The 18,770-nt window shown below is 39.3% G+C and overlaps 2 protein-coding genes across 5 annotated transcripts; one reads left to right on the forward strand and one right to left on the reverse strand.

Annotated features, from left to right (window-relative positions):
- Positions 1–1,066: 1,066 nt before the first annotated feature.
- ube2r2 (ubiquitin conjugating enzyme E2 R2) lies at positions 1,067–12,289 on the reverse strand. Of its 4 annotated transcripts, none has more exons than XM_020703296.2 (7): positions 12,043–12,289; positions 11,650–11,729; positions 11,184–11,361; positions 8,132–8,218; positions 5,253–5,350; positions 3,648–3,782; positions 1,067–3,526 (listed from the first exon to the last, which is right to left on the reverse strand). In XM_020703296.2, the coding sequence occupies exons 3-7, from the start codon at positions 11,358–11,360 to the stop codon at positions 3,241–3,243; spliced, it is 783 nt and encodes a 260-aa protein (XP_020558955.1). In that variant the 5' UTR covers position 11,361; positions 11,650–11,729; positions 12,043–12,289; the 3' UTR covers positions 1,067–3,240. The 4 variants fall into 4 exon arrangements, with proteins under 4 accessions (XP_020558955.1, XP_023810772.1, XP_004068918.1 ...); XM_023955004.1 differs by having other exon boundaries at positions 11,184–11,370; positions 12,043–12,271; XM_004068870.4 differs by having other exon boundaries at positions 11,650–12,289.
- On the forward strand, positions 12,157–18,344 carry ubap1 (ubiquitin associated protein 1). Its single transcript, XM_011475127.3, has 8 exons — positions 12,157–12,175; positions 12,734–12,893; positions 14,234–14,274; positions 14,394–14,518; positions 14,780–15,601; positions 15,731–15,889; positions 16,240–16,341; positions 16,444–18,344. The coding sequence occupies exons 3-8, from the start codon at positions 14,241–14,243 to the stop codon at positions 16,582–16,584; spliced, it is 1,383 nt and encodes a 460-aa protein (XP_011473429.1). The 5' UTR covers positions 12,157–12,175; positions 12,734–12,893; positions 14,234–14,240; the 3' UTR covers positions 16,585–18,344.
- The last annotated feature ends 426 nt before the right edge of the window (positions 18,345–18,770 follow it).

The raw sequence follows: 18,770 nt of genomic DNA on the forward strand, positions 1-18,770 counted from the left end.
AGTCTGAGGGCAGGGATCCCAGTTTAGTTTAGTCTGTTTAGTTAAAGTTTTAGTATTATCCTATTGAGTTCTAAGCATTTATTATCCTTTTTGATTGTATGTTTGGGCTATATAAATAAAATTGAATAGAGTTGAACACCGCCATATCAAAGCGTTTTTATGCAGCACCCCAAAGATTATTCTCAATAGTTAAGAAAGGTTATAGCTGGGGCTAAAGGGTGAGTTTTTACATTTAAATTCTTTTAAATAACAAATTCAGCTAACTAAAAATAATGTAACTGAAAAAGTATTTAAAAATCACATGAACTTGCAGTTTTTATTAGTTATTTCTACTTTATCATTTTAACATGAAATCAGTTATCCTTTTGAGTATTTGATGGTAACATAAAATCATTTGGGGGACTATTTATGTTTAAAAAGTGTAATTAAAGTGGATCCAGGCTTCAAAAGAATATTAAATAATGAAGTGCTTCTTTGGAGAGAATTAACTCAGGAACAAATGTCTTTAAGATGTAAAGAGATGCATCTTTTAAAACAGAAAAAACACACTGTGTGTAAAAACAAGCTAAAGGCATAGAAAACTGCTGCTTTGTTGTGTGTTGAAAAGCTTAAATGACAAAGTCGGATGTTTTTTTTTCTCCTTCCATCCACGCTGAATGTGAGCTGGCAGATTTTTTTGTGTAGCTTGTGTGTGTCTTCTACAACTTCCACCTTCCAAAGTTTTCACGCGAGTTGTGTAGAGAAAATCCATGTCATGAACTGAGAGTGCTGATTGAAATGACATCAAATGTGATTTACAGACATTTGGAGCTTCTCAGCATTTAGAAACACGGCACAAAATGTTCAGCTGTTCCTTCAGAAGATCATTTCATTCCCACATCGTGACAGATGAGCAGGGATGGAGTCTGCGTGAGGAAAGGTCCATTAGTTCCCAGCACCTTTCCTTTGTTTTTTGTGAAAATGAAATCCTTCAGAGTTCATCTTCTGAAGTAGATTTCCTCTTTTCAGACAGAATCCAGTTCCTTCAAAGTTCAGGAACTTGAGTAAATCTGTCCCTCCTTTTAGCTTTTTGCTTGTTGTTAAAATAAAAATAAAAAAGTCTTTTAAATCCACTGCATGCATTCATGGCTTCACTTGCTGACTGTGGGGTGAGACTTGGTTTCCGTGGCATCAAAATCCATCCATGTAAAAACCATGTGTCGCTCCACTGCACAGAACGGGCGATGTATTTTTTTTTTTTTTTGCATTGTATTTCAAGAAATATCTGTCACTTTGTGCGCCATCACACATTTTCAGAAACCTAGTACACAATATTCTTTTTCTGTTGCTGTTTTTGTGAAACGAGCACTTGACTGATTCCGGCTCCTGAAACGGTGCTAAGCAGGAGGAGTAGGAGGTGGGGTGGGGTGGGGTTCTCTTCCCCCCCACTAGTCCAAAAAGATGTCTTCTGGACAAATTTATGGGTGATTCCACAAAAACAAGGAAAACCCCTGACATCAAAACTGACATACAACCTAAATGTCAATATAGACACGCACACACAAACAGGTAACAGGCAATCAGCGTCGTCCCTATCACCTAAAAGTGAGAATCTAGGCCAGATTTTGATTTGATCAAGATTCTGAAACGTATGATGCTCAGTTCTGAAACACTGGAGGCTAAACTATTTTTACAGCTCTTAAATCTAACTGTGGACAGTCCCAACAGATGCCTCATTGATTGGCTCCTTCTCATCAGCAGGTAACCAACTCATTCATGTTTAGGGGATTGGAGACTGAAAGGAGCCTTCCTGGCTGTATAATGACACTCAGAAAGTAAGAAAAAGGGGGGGAGAGGCGGAGATCAGTTTGTGTTTGAGGATCCTCTTTAACTGTCTGTCAGTTAAAGTACACTGAGGCCCTGAGGTTGAAGAGGCAGAGATAGTTACAAGACGCAAACTTAGAAAGGATTCAAAAGCTCTGCTGTTCACGCCGAACGAAAACGAGGCCGGGACTTTTCGGGATGAAGGGGATTCCATCGCAGCAGCGAGGAACAGAGGTGTGCGGCGATAAGAAACACTGAATGACGGTGAGAGGACAAGCGGCTCAGCTCATCAACCGGGTAATGAGCCACAGCGCCGATTCAGTGAGCCTTTGTGACTGAGCCATCCCAAAAAATACAAAAGACGAGTCACAGAGGACAGAAAGTCAACCAGAAACACAACCAATCTTTCAATATGAACGCAATCGCACCTGGACTGTCAGACAAAGAGAACGCAAACAACAGTGGAGTTCAACCGACCACCACAAGTACAGCATGTTTTCATCATTTACCAGTTCATGTTTGTTTTGAACTCAGAAGATGCTTTTTAATTCAAGAATGTAGAAAATCCAATCAAATAAGACAGAATAGAAAAATGTGTTGAATTCTCTTTACAACTTTTGCTGTAAATAATAAGTTTAGGCCTGAGCTTCAACATAAAGTGTGAAATTAGACAGTAAGGTAATTTTGGCAGGCTGATTTATGGAATAATAATTCTTAATATGGATAACTATTTTACACAAATGGAGGAAATCCTTAAATTTGACCAATTTTTTTGTATATTGAAAAATGTAATTCATTTTTGCATGATGGTAGACCTTTATTTTGAAGCACTGGTCAATCTGTTCTCTGAAGGACTGTATGGTGCAGTCTGAACAGCTTTACAGATGGGGAAAAATAGCAACACATCTATTATAATAAATCAATCAATAAAACAACAAACTGACTGAACTGAATGATGTGGTTTGTTTTAGCAAAGATTTGTTTAGTAGATTTTTCACTAAGCTGGTTTCACAATTGTTTGTTTCATTTAATTTGCTCATTAATTGTAACCCTTACGGTTTGGGGGATAATGTTTGATGTGGATTCAGTAACTTTTCTGTCCCAGAACAAGATTTTAGAAGATAAAATGATGTCAACTGATGATTGAACACTCTAAATTGTAAGGACTAACTGTAAAAACTGTGAACTAATTTAATCATGAATTCTGCAAATATCTTGAGTGCAAGCTGTATTTAAGGCAAACGGTGGAAACACCGAATTTTGACTTATGAGGACTGCTGCTCACAAGCATTTACTAACAGCTGTTTTATAAATGATGAAAGAAAATTTTGGCAGTAGACTTTTGAACCCACTGTGTGTGCAAACATTTGCAGACGCACACACACGCTGACAAAAGAAAAGGGGTGATGGGGGAGAAAAGATGGACCGCTCTGATCATCACGAGTCTTCGTTGCCAGAGTCGTCCTGGTTGTCATAGCGTCTGGTGGAGGTATCCCCGTCCTCCGAGGTGCCAAGGCCCCCCGCCTCACCTACAGACTCCATGTCGCTCTCATCTTCGTCTTCGTCCTCCTCCTCCATGTCATCGTCGTACAGGTCGTCGTAGAGGAGGTCGGAACTGCTGTCCTGAGAGGGAACCCGGGTCTGGACGCAGTACTCTGCCAATGTGGTCGGCACCTTGACTCCATCCCGCTCCGCCTCCGCTGCCGTCGAGATCACCTGCTTCCTGTTAAAGAAGAAAGCATAAATGAATCTGAAGTTTTTGTGTGCGTTTCTTTTCATAATGAATGGATTATCATCAAGCAGCATCAACTGCAGGTTACGCTTCGTCACAGACAGAGCAGTACCTAATAATCTCTGCGTACTCTTTGTCTTTGCCTTTGCTGTCCCTCCATTTGCGAAACATAACCGACGCGTCCACGTTGGCGGGGGAAAAGGTGTTGGGCTCATTGAGCAGAGAGATGACACTCAGCAGAATGGTCCTGCTCACAAACAATGAAAGACAAACAAACAGGTAAGAAAATGAGAACATTCATTTGGACGTCATGTGAAAGAAAGGTGCCTTTTTAAAGCTTCAAAGGCTTCGCTCTGGCACATTCAGACCCCCCCCCCCCCCCCCCCCCCCCCCCCCCCCCCCCCCCATGTGGCTCAATTACACGCTGCATTCAGTCCGCTCTGGCTTCAAAAGACAGACTCAGCATTTTACTTCAACTCTCTTCAACCTGCTGACATGCTAAATTTTAGAGGAGATGCACAAACCATCCCTGCTGCGGCATCTCCCCTTTAGCTCCACACAAAACGAAGGCACGCCACATAGAAGCTCACACAGGGCCAATGTTGATTTGCACCTCAAAATCTTCTGTAAATGACCTTCTGTGCTTTGTTTACTGCTGGAAATGCTTTCAATGAATACATGTGTTTTGATAGATTAGTATTTATTGATTGATTGGTGTATTTCAAGCAATGACATGAAGAATGCTGAACATGAGAAGTTAAATCATATTTGAGTATTGTCTTGGGAAAAGAACTTCATTTCCCATGATGCATATGACTGATATGGAGTTTTGGTAAACTAGTTTTTACTGCAGAAAAGTTCTGTGAGAAATAACAACATTTCACTTTTGCAAGCCCATATTTTTTTTAACATTTTGTGGGGTTTACAACAAAAACTTAGTTACTTACTTCATCGAATAGAAATTATCCATCACTGGTCAACAGTGGCAATGAATCTGGCAGGTATGCCAATTATTTAAGATGCACATTCTATTTGTGACAATAAATTTTTTTTTGTTTCTTGCAGATGCCTGTGATGTCATTAACAAGGTACAATATTAAATTAAGTGGGTAAAAGGGATGATTCTTTTAACTTTTATTGACTACGTGGCACTAAAACTATGTTAAGTGAAATCCACCCAAGCAAAAACGATTCCAAATGCATTTAAACTATTACTGATAATGAGAAGTGGCGGCTGTTTTTTTTTTTTTTTTTTTGAGCTGGCAAAACATTTGAAGTTCTGTCACTTTCGGCTTTTCCCATCAGGGGTCGCCACAGTGAAACAACCTCTCTTATGAGGATGAGTCGCATGGTAAACTTGGCAATGTTTTACGCCAGATGCCCTTCCTGACGCAACCCTCTCAATCTAATCAGGCTTGGGACCGGCACAGAAGCAGAGAAGGGGAACAAGGAGCAGCCCAGATTCGAACCCTGGTTTCAAGGATGGAAGGTGCCGCAAACCAGCACGAGCTAAACCATGTGAAGTCGATGCAGAAAATGAGTATATTTCCATTGAGGTTCTGATACTTCCTGGTCTAAGTAATTAAGGAGGTTTACAGACCAAATATGACAATTTTAAAATAAAAGAAATGAAAACCAAACCTCTCTTTTATGTCTCCCTTTATGTTTCTCTCTATGGGGGAGAGAAACATAAAGGGAGGCTGAACTGGGAAATTACCTCACATTCTGGGTGGGGTTCCACCTCTCAGAAGGTAGCTCTCCACTCTGTGGATCATCAACAGGGGGGTGCAAGATGGAGATGCACACATCCCCGTTCTGGAAACAGACCGAATGCCATTACATATGTGGTAGACACAGCCTCAGATGTAGTTAAAATCCAAGTTGTTATTAAAGGTTTTCCAAAAAAAACAAAAAACGAATAATGTGTGAGCCATTCAACACTAGAATAAACTGGCTGAGCTTTGGAGAAGTTGGAATAGTCAAGCAGCGGGCAGCCATGCGTTCAGCATTTATTTTAAATACGGTAAATATCTATGAGGCAAAGTCATTTTAATAAATCAATAATCAAAAAAACATTTTAATATAACAGTAATAATCCTTCTCTAATTTCAACAAATGTGTTTTTCTGTATTATAAAAACACACGGTGGAGTGAAAAAGAGTTTGCCTGTCCTTAATTCTTATCTGTTTGCATGTGTTACACCAAAATGTTTCTGCTCTTAAGAAAAATATGTTTATTTAAAAAAAAGGAAAAAACAAGTTAAGGGAAAACTAGTTTTTAATTAAAGGATTTCAATATCAGAGGAAAAAATCCAAACCTACAAGAGCCTCTGTGGACAAGAAAATACCTCCCTGATGAATACATTGGTTTATGAGATTTTTGGAAAGTAAAGTTTAATTGCTGTATCCACATCCAGGTCTGATTACTTATTAAAACCTGAAAACAAATGTTCAAAAGCTAAAATCATGCTGAGACTTAAAGAAATTAAAGAAAAAACAAAATAAAAATCAAGTAAACCAGATGCATCAGCATAAAAAAAAATTTGAAAAACTTCAGCGACTGAAGCATATTTGTTTTATTTAATAGTAATAATAACTAACTTAATTTCATAAAATGCCTTTTACATTTGCTTGGGTTATCTTTTACTAATCTTTACAGTGGTGGACAAAATTGTTGGTACCCCTCAGTTAAAGAAAGAAAGTCCACAATGCTCACTGAAATGACTTGAAACGTTCAAAAGTAACAATAAATTAAAAATTTATTGAAAATTAAATAATCTAAATCAGCTTACTTTTGAGTTGTTGATTAACAGACTTATTAAAAAAAATAAGGAAATAGGGCTGGACAAAAATGATGGTACCCATAACTTAATATTTTGTTGCACAACCGTTTGAGGCAATCATTGCAGTTAAATGGTTTCTGTATTTGTCAATGAGCCTTCTGCACCTGTCCACAGGTATTTTGGCCCACTCCTCATGAGCAAACTGCTCCAGTTGTCTCAGGTTTGATGGGTGTCTTCACCAAATGGCATGTTTCAGCTCCTTCCACTGATGTTCAATGGGATTCAGATCTGGGCTCATAGAAGGCCACTTCAGAATAGTCCAACGCTTTTCTCTGAGCCATTCTTGGGGTTTTTTGGCTGTGTGTTTTGGATCGTTGTCCTGTTGGAAGACCCATGACCTGCGACCGAGACCAAGCTTTCTGACACTAGGCAGCACATTTCTATCCAGAATGCCTTGATAATAGAGATTTCATTTGACCTTGCACAACTTCAAGACACCCTGTGCCCGATGCAGCAAAGCAGCCTCAAAACAGAACTGAGCCTCCTCCATGTTTCACAGTGGGGACTGGTTCTTTTCATCGTATGCTTCAATTTTTGAGTCTACGAACATAGAGTGATGTGCCTTACCAAAAAGCTCCAGTTTTGTCTCATCTGTCCAAAGGACATTTTCCCAGAAACTTTGTGGCTTGTCAACACGCATTTTTGCAAATTCCAGTCTGGCTTTTTTGTGATTTTCTTTCAACAGCGGTGTCCTCCTTGGTCGTCTCCCATGAAGTCCACTCTGGCTCAAACAACAACGAATGGTGCGATCTGACACTGATGTACCTTGATCTAGGAGTTCACCTTCAATGTCTTTGGAGGCTGTTCTGGGTTCTTTGGATACAGTTCCAACTATCCGTCTCCTCAATTTGTCATCAATTTTCCTCTTTCGGCCACGTCCAGGGAGGTTGGCTACTGTCCCGTGGGTCTTAAACTTCTGAATAATATGTGCCACTGTCGTCACAGGAACGTCAAGCTGCTTAGAGATGGTTTTATAGCCTTTACCTTTATGATGTTTGTCTATAATTTTGTTTCTAATGTCCTGGGACAGTTCTCTCCTTCGCTTTCTGTTGTCCATGTTCAGTGTGCTACACACCAACAGTAACGTGACTATTTGTCTCCCTTTAAATAGGCAGACTGACTGATTATGGGTTTGAAAACAGCTGTGATGTCAATTAAAGGACATCCCTGAGTTCATCATGACCCCCTAGGCAATTAGTTCTCAGTCTTTTATGGAGGTAACATCATTTTTGTCCAGCCCTATTTCGGTATTTTGATTTTTTAAATAATTCTGTTAATCAACAACTCCAAAGTAATGGCTGAATTTGATTATTTAATTTTTAATACATTTTAATTTATTGTTACTTTTGAACGTCTCAAGTCATTTCAGTGAGCATTGTGGACTTTCTTTGTTTAACTGAGGGGTATCAACAATTTTGTCCACCACTGTAGATGTTTCTGAGAAAAAAAAATGGCTGCATCTTACTTCTACAATACCCAACATAAGAAACTGCTGAACTGTCAAAATTGAACTTCCTTAAACTGAGAAAAGATCCAATTTGGATGTGAAATAGTTTTAAAAGCAAAGGTCTGGAGGTATTTACAGCTCTGTGGTTCAAAAAAGAAAACATCTACAAAACAGAGACACAAAATATAAAGTCTATAAGCTTGTTAAGGTTTCGTTTGTAGTGCAGCCGCTGAAGCATTGCTGGGAATGATATTCCAAATGAACACAATTCAAACTAGGCTAAAGAGCTGTGCACAACACAGATTACCTCATAAATGTTTGGATGCCACATCTTTGTGAGGAAGCGGAAGGTAGGCGGGGAGTAAGGGTAGTCAACTGGGAACTTGATGTGAGCCTGAAGGAAGAAAGACGACAGTGAACATCACACTGACACAGAAGATGGTTTACTTCAAACATCAGCTTTAAATTTCCCTGGAAGGAAAAGTGATATAAAATAAAGAACAGACTTAGTAGGGAAGCTGCTTATTTGTTTATTGCTTGTTTGTTATGGACGAGGGAAATGAAGATGTACATGGATCCATTTGTCTACAGGTGTCAGAATGGAGCTCACCAATTGTACCTTCCATCCATCCATCCATCCATCCATCCATCCAATCATCCATTCATTCATCTTCTAAACCCGTTTTGTCCCTTTCGGGGTCACGGGGCAGCTGGAACCTATCCCAGCCACTCGTGGGCGAAGGCAGGGGCCATCCTGGACAGGCCGCCATGTCACTGCTAAAGGCTTTTTCAAACACCAATTTTTTCGTCTGCTATTTGAATAAAGAAATGCTTAAACACAATTTTCATCTTATTATTTTATACACATCATGAGAGAAAGGCCAGAAAAACATGCTAAAAACACAATTCTTACTGAAAGTGGGTCTTTAAAGACTATCTACAAGTGATCTCCTTCTGCTGCTTATCTTGACATCTCCTGTGCTGCTCCATAAAGGGACATGGAGAAAGAGGTTTCAACTAGCAGAAGTGCACCAAGCAAATGTATTTTTTAATTAAAAGATGGAAACAATTTCTGAGACAGATGATTTTTTGAAGTTAAAAAAATATCAATGTGAAATTCAGGCTTGGATGACTTTTGATTTCCTGTCTTCTATGGTGAAACATGACATGTTATTTTTTAAGGCCTCAGCAGCTTAGAACAACAAAAATACACTGAATGGCAATATTTTAAGTTCCAGTAGTACCAATGAAAACTTTATGAGCATGATTTATGTATTATGACATAGATTAAGTCTCTGTGCTTGCATAATTTGCTAAAAATCAGGCACATTCTCTCAGAATCAAAGAGAGACTAGTCTGTGTGTCTGTGACGTCTTACTACTAGGTCGGAAAAACCTCTATCAGATCCTGGAGATCTCCCACCCTGCCTGTTTTCCAGCTTTTCTTTCCCTCCTTGCTGCTGATTTGCAGACTCGGGTGATTTACTGAACACACCTGATCCAGCAAAACAGTAGCAAGAAGAGCAGGGAGAGCTGGAAGTCAGGCTGCGTGGTAGATCCTGAAGGTTGGGCAGCAAAATGATTGAAAATCTAAATGATTCAAAATCTGTAAAGTTTTGCTAACAATTGAGAAAAGAGATCAAACTTCTCTACAAGTTTTAAATACAAACGACTTTTTTTACTTGGATATAGACGTAACACCTGACTTTGTAATAAAATTCTAGGATGCAGCAGGAATCTTCCCTAATTGTGAATGTTTCCTGAATCTGCTTTTATCGCTCATCTTAAGCCAGTATTGCTTTTGCTGATTTTTCTCTTTTTTTTTTTTTTTGGTCTCTCAACACACATTTCTGTGTTTGTTTTCCACCACTGGCTTCTTCCTGTAGCCCGCTTCTCCTGGAGATTTCTTCTGTTTAAAGGCAGTTTTCCTGTCCACAGTCATTTCAGTCATTTCTGTACATGTATACTCAGTACAGCAAAAATACAAGATAGTTCTTCAGCCTCACTCTTTGGCCACAAACCACTATTAAAAGACATTTATTTCAATCTGACTTTGTTGGGGTTATTTTGTCCTATTTAAATTTTGATAATAAAAATTATAGGATTTAAAAAAGTTTTTACCTTGTTTTTGTCAGGGATTTGTATGTAGTCTTTGTATAGCACCCTGAGGAAACCTTGGTTATGAAATTGTGTTTAAAAAAAAAAAAAAAGAACTAAAATCTGTAAGGTGGCAAAATGTTTGTACAAATTAACAAACATAGGCTACCAAGTACATTTCCAGTTTAGCACGATAAGGAATAAGGAACCCATTTGTGGTAAGTGGTCTGTATCTGTACAAATTTTGTATCTTTCTTAAATGCAAGACTTTGCAAAGGAAGCTCCACCGTTCATGCTTGAATGTGCAAAAGCGTAAGACTTACCAAAAAACTCACAAGTCCTCTGAATTTGCACTTACAATCTAACTACTCAATAAAGGCCCCAATAAATAAGCAGTTTTCCAATGAGCATTAAAGACCCACTCCACTGCAAATCGTGTTTTTGTTGCTTTTAACAGGTTCTTTTTTCTCACAATGGAGGACATTTATAAAGACAATTAAGCTTAAAATTGCATTTCCGAGTATTCCTTTACTCAAATTGTTGTGAACCAGGAGCAGACCAAAAAATGTTGTTGGAAAGGGAGTTTATTTGTGATGCAGAAAATACGCTGGGCGAGCCATAAACTACTTTCTCCGCTCCCCCTGACCCTCTCACACTCAGGTGTGCATTAGTAGTAGAGATCAACACTAATGTGCAGGAAAAGCTGATCAGTCTATCATTCCAGTCCAATGTGTGGAAATACTTTGAATTTTGCAAAGACATGTGACCATGCAGTGAGCTAGAATGTTCTAATAATGCTCCCTTTGGATTATTTTGATGTGGGAAATAACAGTAGGCTGAACTTTATAAAACTAAAATGTGAATGGATTTGACATTAACTCTTGTGTACTTGTATGTTTGTACACATATTTAATTTACACTTGATTATCGTGCAAGAAACTCCTGGGATCTGGAAGACTTTACCTTCACTGTTCAGTTCTAAGTATTTATCTCTGAGTCACACTGGTGGAATTTTGACTAAAGATGTCCTGTATTTATTTTAGGTCAGTAAATTGGATCAAATCGGATTGTTCAAAATGAACCAATATCGACAATGAATCTTATCGTCAACCAAAAATTATGATATGAATCAAATTGTTGTTAAAATGAATCGTTACAGCCGTAGGGTGCCTCCACAACAGAACGCACTTTCATAAATCTATCTCCTTAAACATCCAGAAGCTGGATTTCCTTGAGTACACCCGATTGGAGGGTTTGTCCCACCTTGAAGTAGCCTCCCTCATAGAGGGTATTTGGGGGTCCGAAAATCGCCACCTCCCAGTTGTAAAGGTCAGCCTCCTCCACCAGGGTGATGCGGAAGCCTTCCACCGGCTGCTCCTGCAGGGACTTCAGCTCCATCATCAAGGCCTTCTGTGAACTGGGGGTTGTCTGGTGGGCCATGCTGATCCCATTTGCAGCGGGGCAGGAAAAAGAGGGGGGAACCAATACATGTGGTCACATTCAAGATGTTGTCAGGACGACTACAGGAAAAATTTAAGGATCATTTTTAGATGCACTTGGAGCAACACTCTCTGAAAACCGCAAACAGGAGAAAAAAAATCAGTAAGTGGAACGAATTAAAAAAACAAAACAAAACAAAAAAACAAGCCCAAACATGCTGTGTGGCCTGCCAAGCTAGGTTCAGTTCGGAGGCCCTTTAAGGGGGAAGAAGTTAATGAAAAGTGGTTACCTCTCTCCTTGCACTGCTTTGTGTTCAGGTCTTTACGGCTCAAACCACGTAGATAATCTCATTTGTCCATACTAACCATCCTGTCTCGACAAAAACAATAACAGGAACAGCTGATTTCAACAAGAGCCTAAGGCTGGTCCTCGTGTTGTATTTTTGTTCGAAATTCTTTTATGTGCCAGCAGTGTTGACAGTTGCCAGGGAACAAATAAATATCAGTCTGACACGGTCTCCTTTAGCTTGTTCTCGGGCTCACACTTGTCATTTTCCTCTCCGTGCCATCTCTCCAAGCACTCGGTTCGATTCAGACTGGCGCCCAGCTGATCGCTGCGTGTTTATGTTTGTTTATCTGTTCTCCAGCAGTCTCAACTTCTCCAACGTCAGCTAAACCCCTACCGAACAACTTGGGTCAAAAAAGAGGAGCTGTTCCGCTCCCTGCCGTCCCCTCCAGCACAGCAGCGGCGTGAATCCCGGGGACGTTCGAGCCCGCGGTCGCAGGAAAGACCCAAAGAGAGACGTTTACATTCAAGTATGACAGTGGATTTAATCGATATTTTATTTTTTAGCCTATCGATGCTTCCGGCTATCATTGCGCGTGTCTGTAGAACGTAACGAGCGTAACAACCCGAACGTGACGTGCGCGCACTCGACAGAGCAGAGGGGTAACAGCGCGTGCTTTGACTTACTTTGTCAAAAACAGACCAACACGAATTACTTTCTAAAAATAATAATTATAACACATGTTCAAGATAATGTCTTTTATCTTTCACTTTATTGAAAGTAATATAAGTTATTCTTTCGGTGTAAAAGTAACAAAAAAAGTGTGTATGTCTCATTATTATGCTAATCGAGTATTTAATCTTCAACATAAACATTTGGAGAATTTTATTTTAATTAAACATGATTGTTTAAGTCTCGCCATGTTATAAATAAATAATATATATATATATATATACATATATATATATATATATATATATAGAGAGAGAGAGAGAGAGAGAGAGAGATTATTTAAAATCTTTATGTTTTTGAAATTATGGAAAACATTGATTCCCATCTTTGTCTGACGTTTTGTGACGCCACACAGGAACCAGCGGAGGGTGCTCTGTAAATCAAGATGGCGACCTACGACGAAGCAGGAAAGAGAATTCAGTTTAAATAAAACTGATTCGAGGACCAGTTTTATCCCTAGTTCGAGCATACATCGGGTTCGTTTGGATTCTGAGAGAACGGGCGGAACAAAACGGGTAATAATGTTTTTTTGTGTTTGAGTGAGTTTAGTTTGACGTGAGGGGCGGTGGCGGTATAGACAGGTCTCGTTAGGCAGGCCACAGACGAAGCTAAGCACATAGCATGGACTATGGCATTCTGTACCATGACATAACCAGGGCTAATGTCAGTATTGGAATTTAATAGTTCTTTCTTTTATTCTAACTAAAATAATACCATGTTCACAATATTGCTATACACATAAAAAGTTCCAGCTGTCAAGATCGAGGTTGTAGCTTAGCCACTAGCTAAAGTAAAGCTTTGCCAAATCATCACAGTAAATAAACAACAAAAATAATAATAAAAAAGAACTTTATGCTTTTTCTAAGTGAAAAGTCACATTGGCAGGCAGGCGTTACAGCCTGGGGGTTTGTAAAAATATGATCCCTGCTTAGAATCCGACGTGAACGTTTGGTCGACAGTGACTGACATTTCGTAAACAATCTTCATGATATAATACGCACATGACATAAACATGATGCGGGAAAAAAAATAACCTGCGAAAATCTGCTAAACCCGCGTTTGACTTGTTATGTAACTTCACAATGAAAGTAAAATACTCCTAAAAGTATCATTTCAACACTTCCTTATCCAGTTTAACCGCAATTCTGTCTTAATCTAACAGAGATGCGTAAAGTAAGAAGTTGTTGTCTACATATGGTATATAAATGCGATCTTAACTGTTGTCCTAGTTACGAATCTATGACCTTTAAAAAGTTAACGCTCTAAAATTGTCATCGCAGACAGAATCCCCCTGATCACAAGATGCTCTGTTGATCATGTGTGGTCCGGGGCAGATTCCCGAGACTAACATTTAACCTTTGAGTTAGGCGCACAACAGTATTTTCTCCCAGTTTTGAGTGTTGTTGCAAAAACTGCATGTTTAGAATAAGATGGTATTCTTCATGTAAAGCACGATAATCACCTTGTTGTAAGTGGCCGATATCTAAAAATAGTTGTTTTTCATTTTATAACGTCAGTTATAGTATGATCTGATAGCTTAGTTGTTACATGCAAATGTGTACAAAAACATATTTGCCTGTTAGAATAGATAATAAGCAGATTGGCCAGTATGTCATGTATAATGTTGGTTCATTAGGAGGGAGTAAATTTGACATTCGGCCTATCCTGCTCTCTGGCTGATTCACCTTTATTTTTGAATGTGTTCCCTTGTGTTGTGTTAAAATAAATTTTTTCCAGACTTTGGATTTAGTTTTGTTTTCTTTTTCATGTCTTTGTGGTGTGTACTTTAAGATGCATATATGTTGTCTTTGAAAGTTTTTTTTTTTTTAATTGATGTCTCCATGTTTTTTTCTAGATCTTAAATGGCTGCAAGGAAGTCTGATGCATACAACAATGGCAAGTATTTGTTTGATTTCATTAATATAATTATATAATCAAACATGTTAACATTCTGATAAACCTGTATATTAGAGATCCAGAATGATTTGTCATTTGCTTCTTTTTGTTGCACACAGGACCCATCAGCTACCTCGACAGTGTTCCCTTCAAGATAAATGAGAAATTTCGCTGTCCGGCCAAAGTGGGCTTGCCTGTTGGTTTTTGTGTACCAGACTGTGGCTCTTTACTTGCAGACACAAAGGTTAGTCAAATCTGGATTTTGTACTAATCTCATACTGGGTCTGACATTTTTTTTTCCATTTTGCTCTAGGGCAACTGTATGATCTTTGTACTTTGTTTCCGCTTCTACACATAGTTTTTAAAATTGCCAAACTGAAACTTGAAACTTAATATTCTCAAAGTAATTTTACTGATTTACTTAACATTTTAAATGAATGAAATTGCTTCAGGTAAAGCAGTCATGACTGATTACCTTCGTGCTTTCTCTTCTTTATTCCACTAGCATGAGTTTTCATTGGAGAAGCGCATTTTAAGCTGGGAAAAAGGCCTCGCTGAGGCCAGAGCAGCTGAGGTCAGAGCAAAAGAAGAAGCAGCCCAGCACATAGCAGACAGCAAGGAGTCTGTGGCCCAGTCTCAAGGCATTGATGATGGTGGGGGCAAGAAGCCCCAGTCTGTTACAGAGGATCATGACCTTCCACCACCAGCGCTGAACCCTGTTCTAGCAGGACTGAGCCATAACGCCATCCTCATGCCGCTTCCCGCCCCCAGTCTCGGCCCCAGAAAAATTCTACCCAGCACTCCTCAGCCAAATAGCCTCAATTTAGCTGACTTTGAGCGAGAAGAAGACCCTTTTGACAAGTTAGAACTCAAAACTTTGGACGATAAGGAGGAACTAAGGAACATTCTACAGAGCCAACCCCAGCCTCAACCGCTCCCTTTTGTATCTCCTCCAGAGGCCTCTCAACAAGGCTCAGCATCTCGTGGAAGCAGCCCATCACGACCCAGCACAAACGTAGGCCTGCTAGCCAAACCGGGTTTTGTCCACAAACCTAATGGATTGGTCGCCTTGATGGATATGGACAGAGTGGGGCAGCCTGGAAGAGTAGCGTTTGACACAGATGACAGGCCTTGTAACATCCGCTCCCTCACTTTCCCCAAGCTGTCTGATTCTGGTGACCCTGACCCGGGGAAATTCAGCCCCCTCTCTGCACCCGTTCCTGCATTCCAACAAAGTTGGAATGGTAGCTCTCCGACACTACCAAAATCACAAGTTATTGTTGGGACAGACTCACCAGGCCACAACAAGAGTGATACTCCAAAGCTGGTAGGTCCAACAACTATTTTTGTTGTGTGCAAAGTTTGGACTGAAGATCAGGAACTGATGCTAAATGAAACACTTCAGTCTTGACCATTTCTTCATATTGTTTTCAATGCTTTCATTAATTTGTACTAGACAAACGCTGGATCGGTATCTTCTGGTCTGCCCTGTGGTGGAGCCCTTCTCAGCATGACACCCAGTGAACGTCAGTGTGTGGAAACTCTTGCAGGCATGGGCTACTCTTATGAGGAAATCCTACGGGCCATGCAAAGACAAGGACAGAATGTGGAGCAGGTTCAACTCTCACTCACACAAGCACTTAGACGTCTTCAATTCCTAACATGTTCATTTAACCAATTGCATTATGTGGATTTACAGCTCTCAATTCCAATACAACAGTTGTTTCATGTTGTCTGTCATGTTAAAATTAATAAATCTCAGTTTCTAAACTGAATAAATAAATAAGGGTGAAATTGGTGCTCACTTTTTAACTGCGACTAAGCCAAAATGGGGACAAAGGAATATTATAGCTCATTTGACATGAGGAAACTGAAAATATACATATAAACAAATAGTCAGACAAATTTTTCATTATTTTCGAGGTATTATTGTCAAATGGGTAAGCGTTTCATTCTCTCTCCAAGGTATTGGATTATCTGTTTGTTCATGGTCGTCTGTGCGAGCGGGGCTTTGATGTGAGCGCGGTGGAAGAATGTCTAGAGATGTATCAGTGCTCAGAAGAAAAGGTTGGTGAATTTTTTATTGGCTAAATGTTTGTAGAACACATGTTCATAGCTTCAAACAACAGAGGATCTAACTTTGGCTTTTTTTCCCCCCAACCCTTCCAGGCCTTGCAGTTTCTTGAGCTCATGTCAAGATTCGGTGAAATGGGGTTTGAAAGAGATGCCATCAAAGAGGTGCTGCTAGTCCACAATAACGATCAGGAAAAGGCTTTGGAGGATCTGATGGCTCGTGCTACAGCTAGCTGAATTAAGCGTGCGATCTAGGAAAGCTGTATCCGGGGCATTTCTCTTTCTGCCGCCCAACAGCCCCTTTCCCTCCAGCCTAACTTTCTTTCGCCGCGCCCTGCCCCTTGGCTGTTGAAGGAACAGCTGGGAGACTGCTTCTCTCTGTGCTAAAATGTATCGTGAGCTGGCAAGCGGAGCTGGAGATTTGGGCTGAATTGTTGTATTGACATTCTGATCCGCTTCCACTTTGAAGTGAAACTGAATATGGGAAGAAGCCAGGTACCGAACTGTGAATCAACAAAAGACACGTTTGAACTTGGGAAATTCCTTAAGATCTAAGCTGCCATCTTCCACTGCTCACTGCAGACCCAGCCAAAGGCTGGTGGGTGTAGGGGGGGGGGGGGGGGGGGGGGGGTCTAGAGGAGGCTTTCTGAAGCAGAACAGACTGTATTTTCAAAGAGAAATAAAAGACATGGCCACCAGACAGATTTGTCTCTCAAAAAGTGCCCTCTGATAGGTTGTGCCCTGCACCTATTTCTGTTATACTTTACACATTCATTCATGTCTTTTTTTTGCTGTTCAGTTTTGGGCACTTTGTTATGTCAGTTTAAAGATTGTGTATTTGCTTTCTGTTTTAGGAATTGCATTATAAAGCATTTGTCATTATAATTCAAGAGTTCTGCTGTCCCAAAGTGTTGCTCAGCTAGCTCTGGGGTAGCCTTCCCTTTTTGGAGGTGTGTGTGGGGGGGGCGATGAGTTCCAGTGTGGGAACGTTGGAAAAAATCCCCAGATCCATTGTCACGAATATGTCGTATTCTGTTAACGCACACATGCTCGGAAAATCCACATTTTATTTAAAATACCACACTGACACTTTGATTTAAGAATAAAAAGTTGAATATGAAAACTTAACAAATGTTAACTTTAAAATGTGATGCTACAAACTGTTGTGTTCTTTTATTTGCAGACAGGAAAAGCGTGGAGGTTGCCTTTGCAGCCTCCTCACAGTGCAATAGTCATTTCATGTTGTGTGACAGTTTACCAGCTCTTTGAGTCTCACTTAACTGGAGTGAAAAAAAAGAATTGGTATTGAGCCTTTGGTTGTGAGGAGTAAAAAAAAAGTTTGCTTTCACTGATTTTTGTAGTTTGTTTTCTGTTCATAGTGTTTCAAAGCAGAAGGTTTAAACACATCTGACTTGGAATAGTTGATCGTCCTTTTTTCGTCTTGATTTCACCAAGATTAACGTGTCTTAATGCTGAATTAGAAAAAACGATTTCTAATTTTTCCTAAATTGGGATTGCACTTTGCTAAAAGCAGGGCACCATCCTTTAGTTTTTTCTAGTATGTGAGAATGGACCTCCTGGGTTCATTCTGTATAGAAGTCATTACATTTGTGGCAAGGGTGGTCCTGATCCTCTTTGGGGGGGATTATGGAAGGCAAAGTAAACAGTTTAATGGCTTGAATTAAATTCAGTGTGAATCCGACAGTAATGGGACAGGGCTAATTACTGATCCCTTTTAAAATTCAATTTAAGCTTTTTCTAAAAACCAAAATGTAAAACGTGTTGTGTTTAATTGACCAAACATGATGCAATTAGAAAGTGAGCAAGGGTGCAACATTTGGGGCAGGTGAATCAACATTTCATAATCAAAACACCATTTTCACTTCAAATGTTAAATTATATTTAAAGTGGGACAGACAAGTTAAGTTTTTTTTCTTCATTGCCTTGTGTTTTGTTTCATGTATAAAAGAAGAAACATAAACTTTTACCCAATAACACTCAAGTGGTTTTATTGTCTCTGATTTAGGTGCTTGATAATAAAATACATTAGGTTGTCTTATGCTTTGACAACAATTGGGCCACTAACAATTATTGATTTTTTTACTTTTTTCTGTGCTAATTCTTGTTTCTGCTCTGATTTTTGAGTTGTATTTATTAGATTTATTTATAAGTCACCACATAATCTAATAAAATGTTTATACTGTATTGTAACAGTGAACAAGCTTAGTATTCTTTCAGTATCTTATTAGTTTTTGTAAAAGTGCAATTTTTTAAGTTTATCTTCAAATCTATGGTTACATTGCACAACAGCAACTAAACAATTCAAATGACTTTAGATCTTTTGTAGGTGGAAACTGAAAACATCCAGTGATTCTTATTAAAAGTTTTTTTTTAAATCAATAAAAGTAAAAATAGTGCCACCT

This window comes from Oryzias latipes, chromosome 5, assembly GCF_002234675.1.
Source record: "Oryzias latipes chromosome 5, ASM223467v1".
In the NCBI taxonomy this organism is placed as follows: Eukaryota; Metazoa; Chordata; class Actinopteri; order Beloniformes; family Adrianichthyidae; genus Oryzias; species Oryzias latipes.

Excerpts from the sequence above, each read along its gene's own strand:
- ubap1 (XM_011475127.3), top strand. The coding sequence starts at position 14,241 with ATGGCTGCAAGGAAGTCTGATGCATACAACAATG. Across the intron at positions 14,275-14,393 it reads GTCTGATGCATACAACAATG|GACCCATCAGCTACCTCGAC; the intron begins GCAAGTATTTGT and ends TGTTGCACACAG. Across the intron at positions 14,519-14,779 it reads CTTTACTTGCAGACACAAAG|CATGAGTTTTCATTGGAGAA; the intron begins GTTAGTCAAATC and ends TTATTCCACTAG.
- ube2r2 (XM_020703296.2), bottom strand. The coding sequence starts at position 11,360 with ATGGCCCACCAGACAACCCCCAGTTCACAGAAGGCCTTGATGATGGAG. Across the intron at positions 8,219-11,183 it reads ATGAGGGAGGCTACTTCAAG|GCTCACATCAAGTTCCCAGT; the intron begins GTGGGACAAACC and ends TTCTTCCTTCAG. Across the intron at positions 3,783-5,252 it reads AACCCCACCCAGAATGTGAG|GACCATTCTGCTGAGTGTCA; the intron begins GTAATTTCCCAG and ends GTTTGTGAGCAG.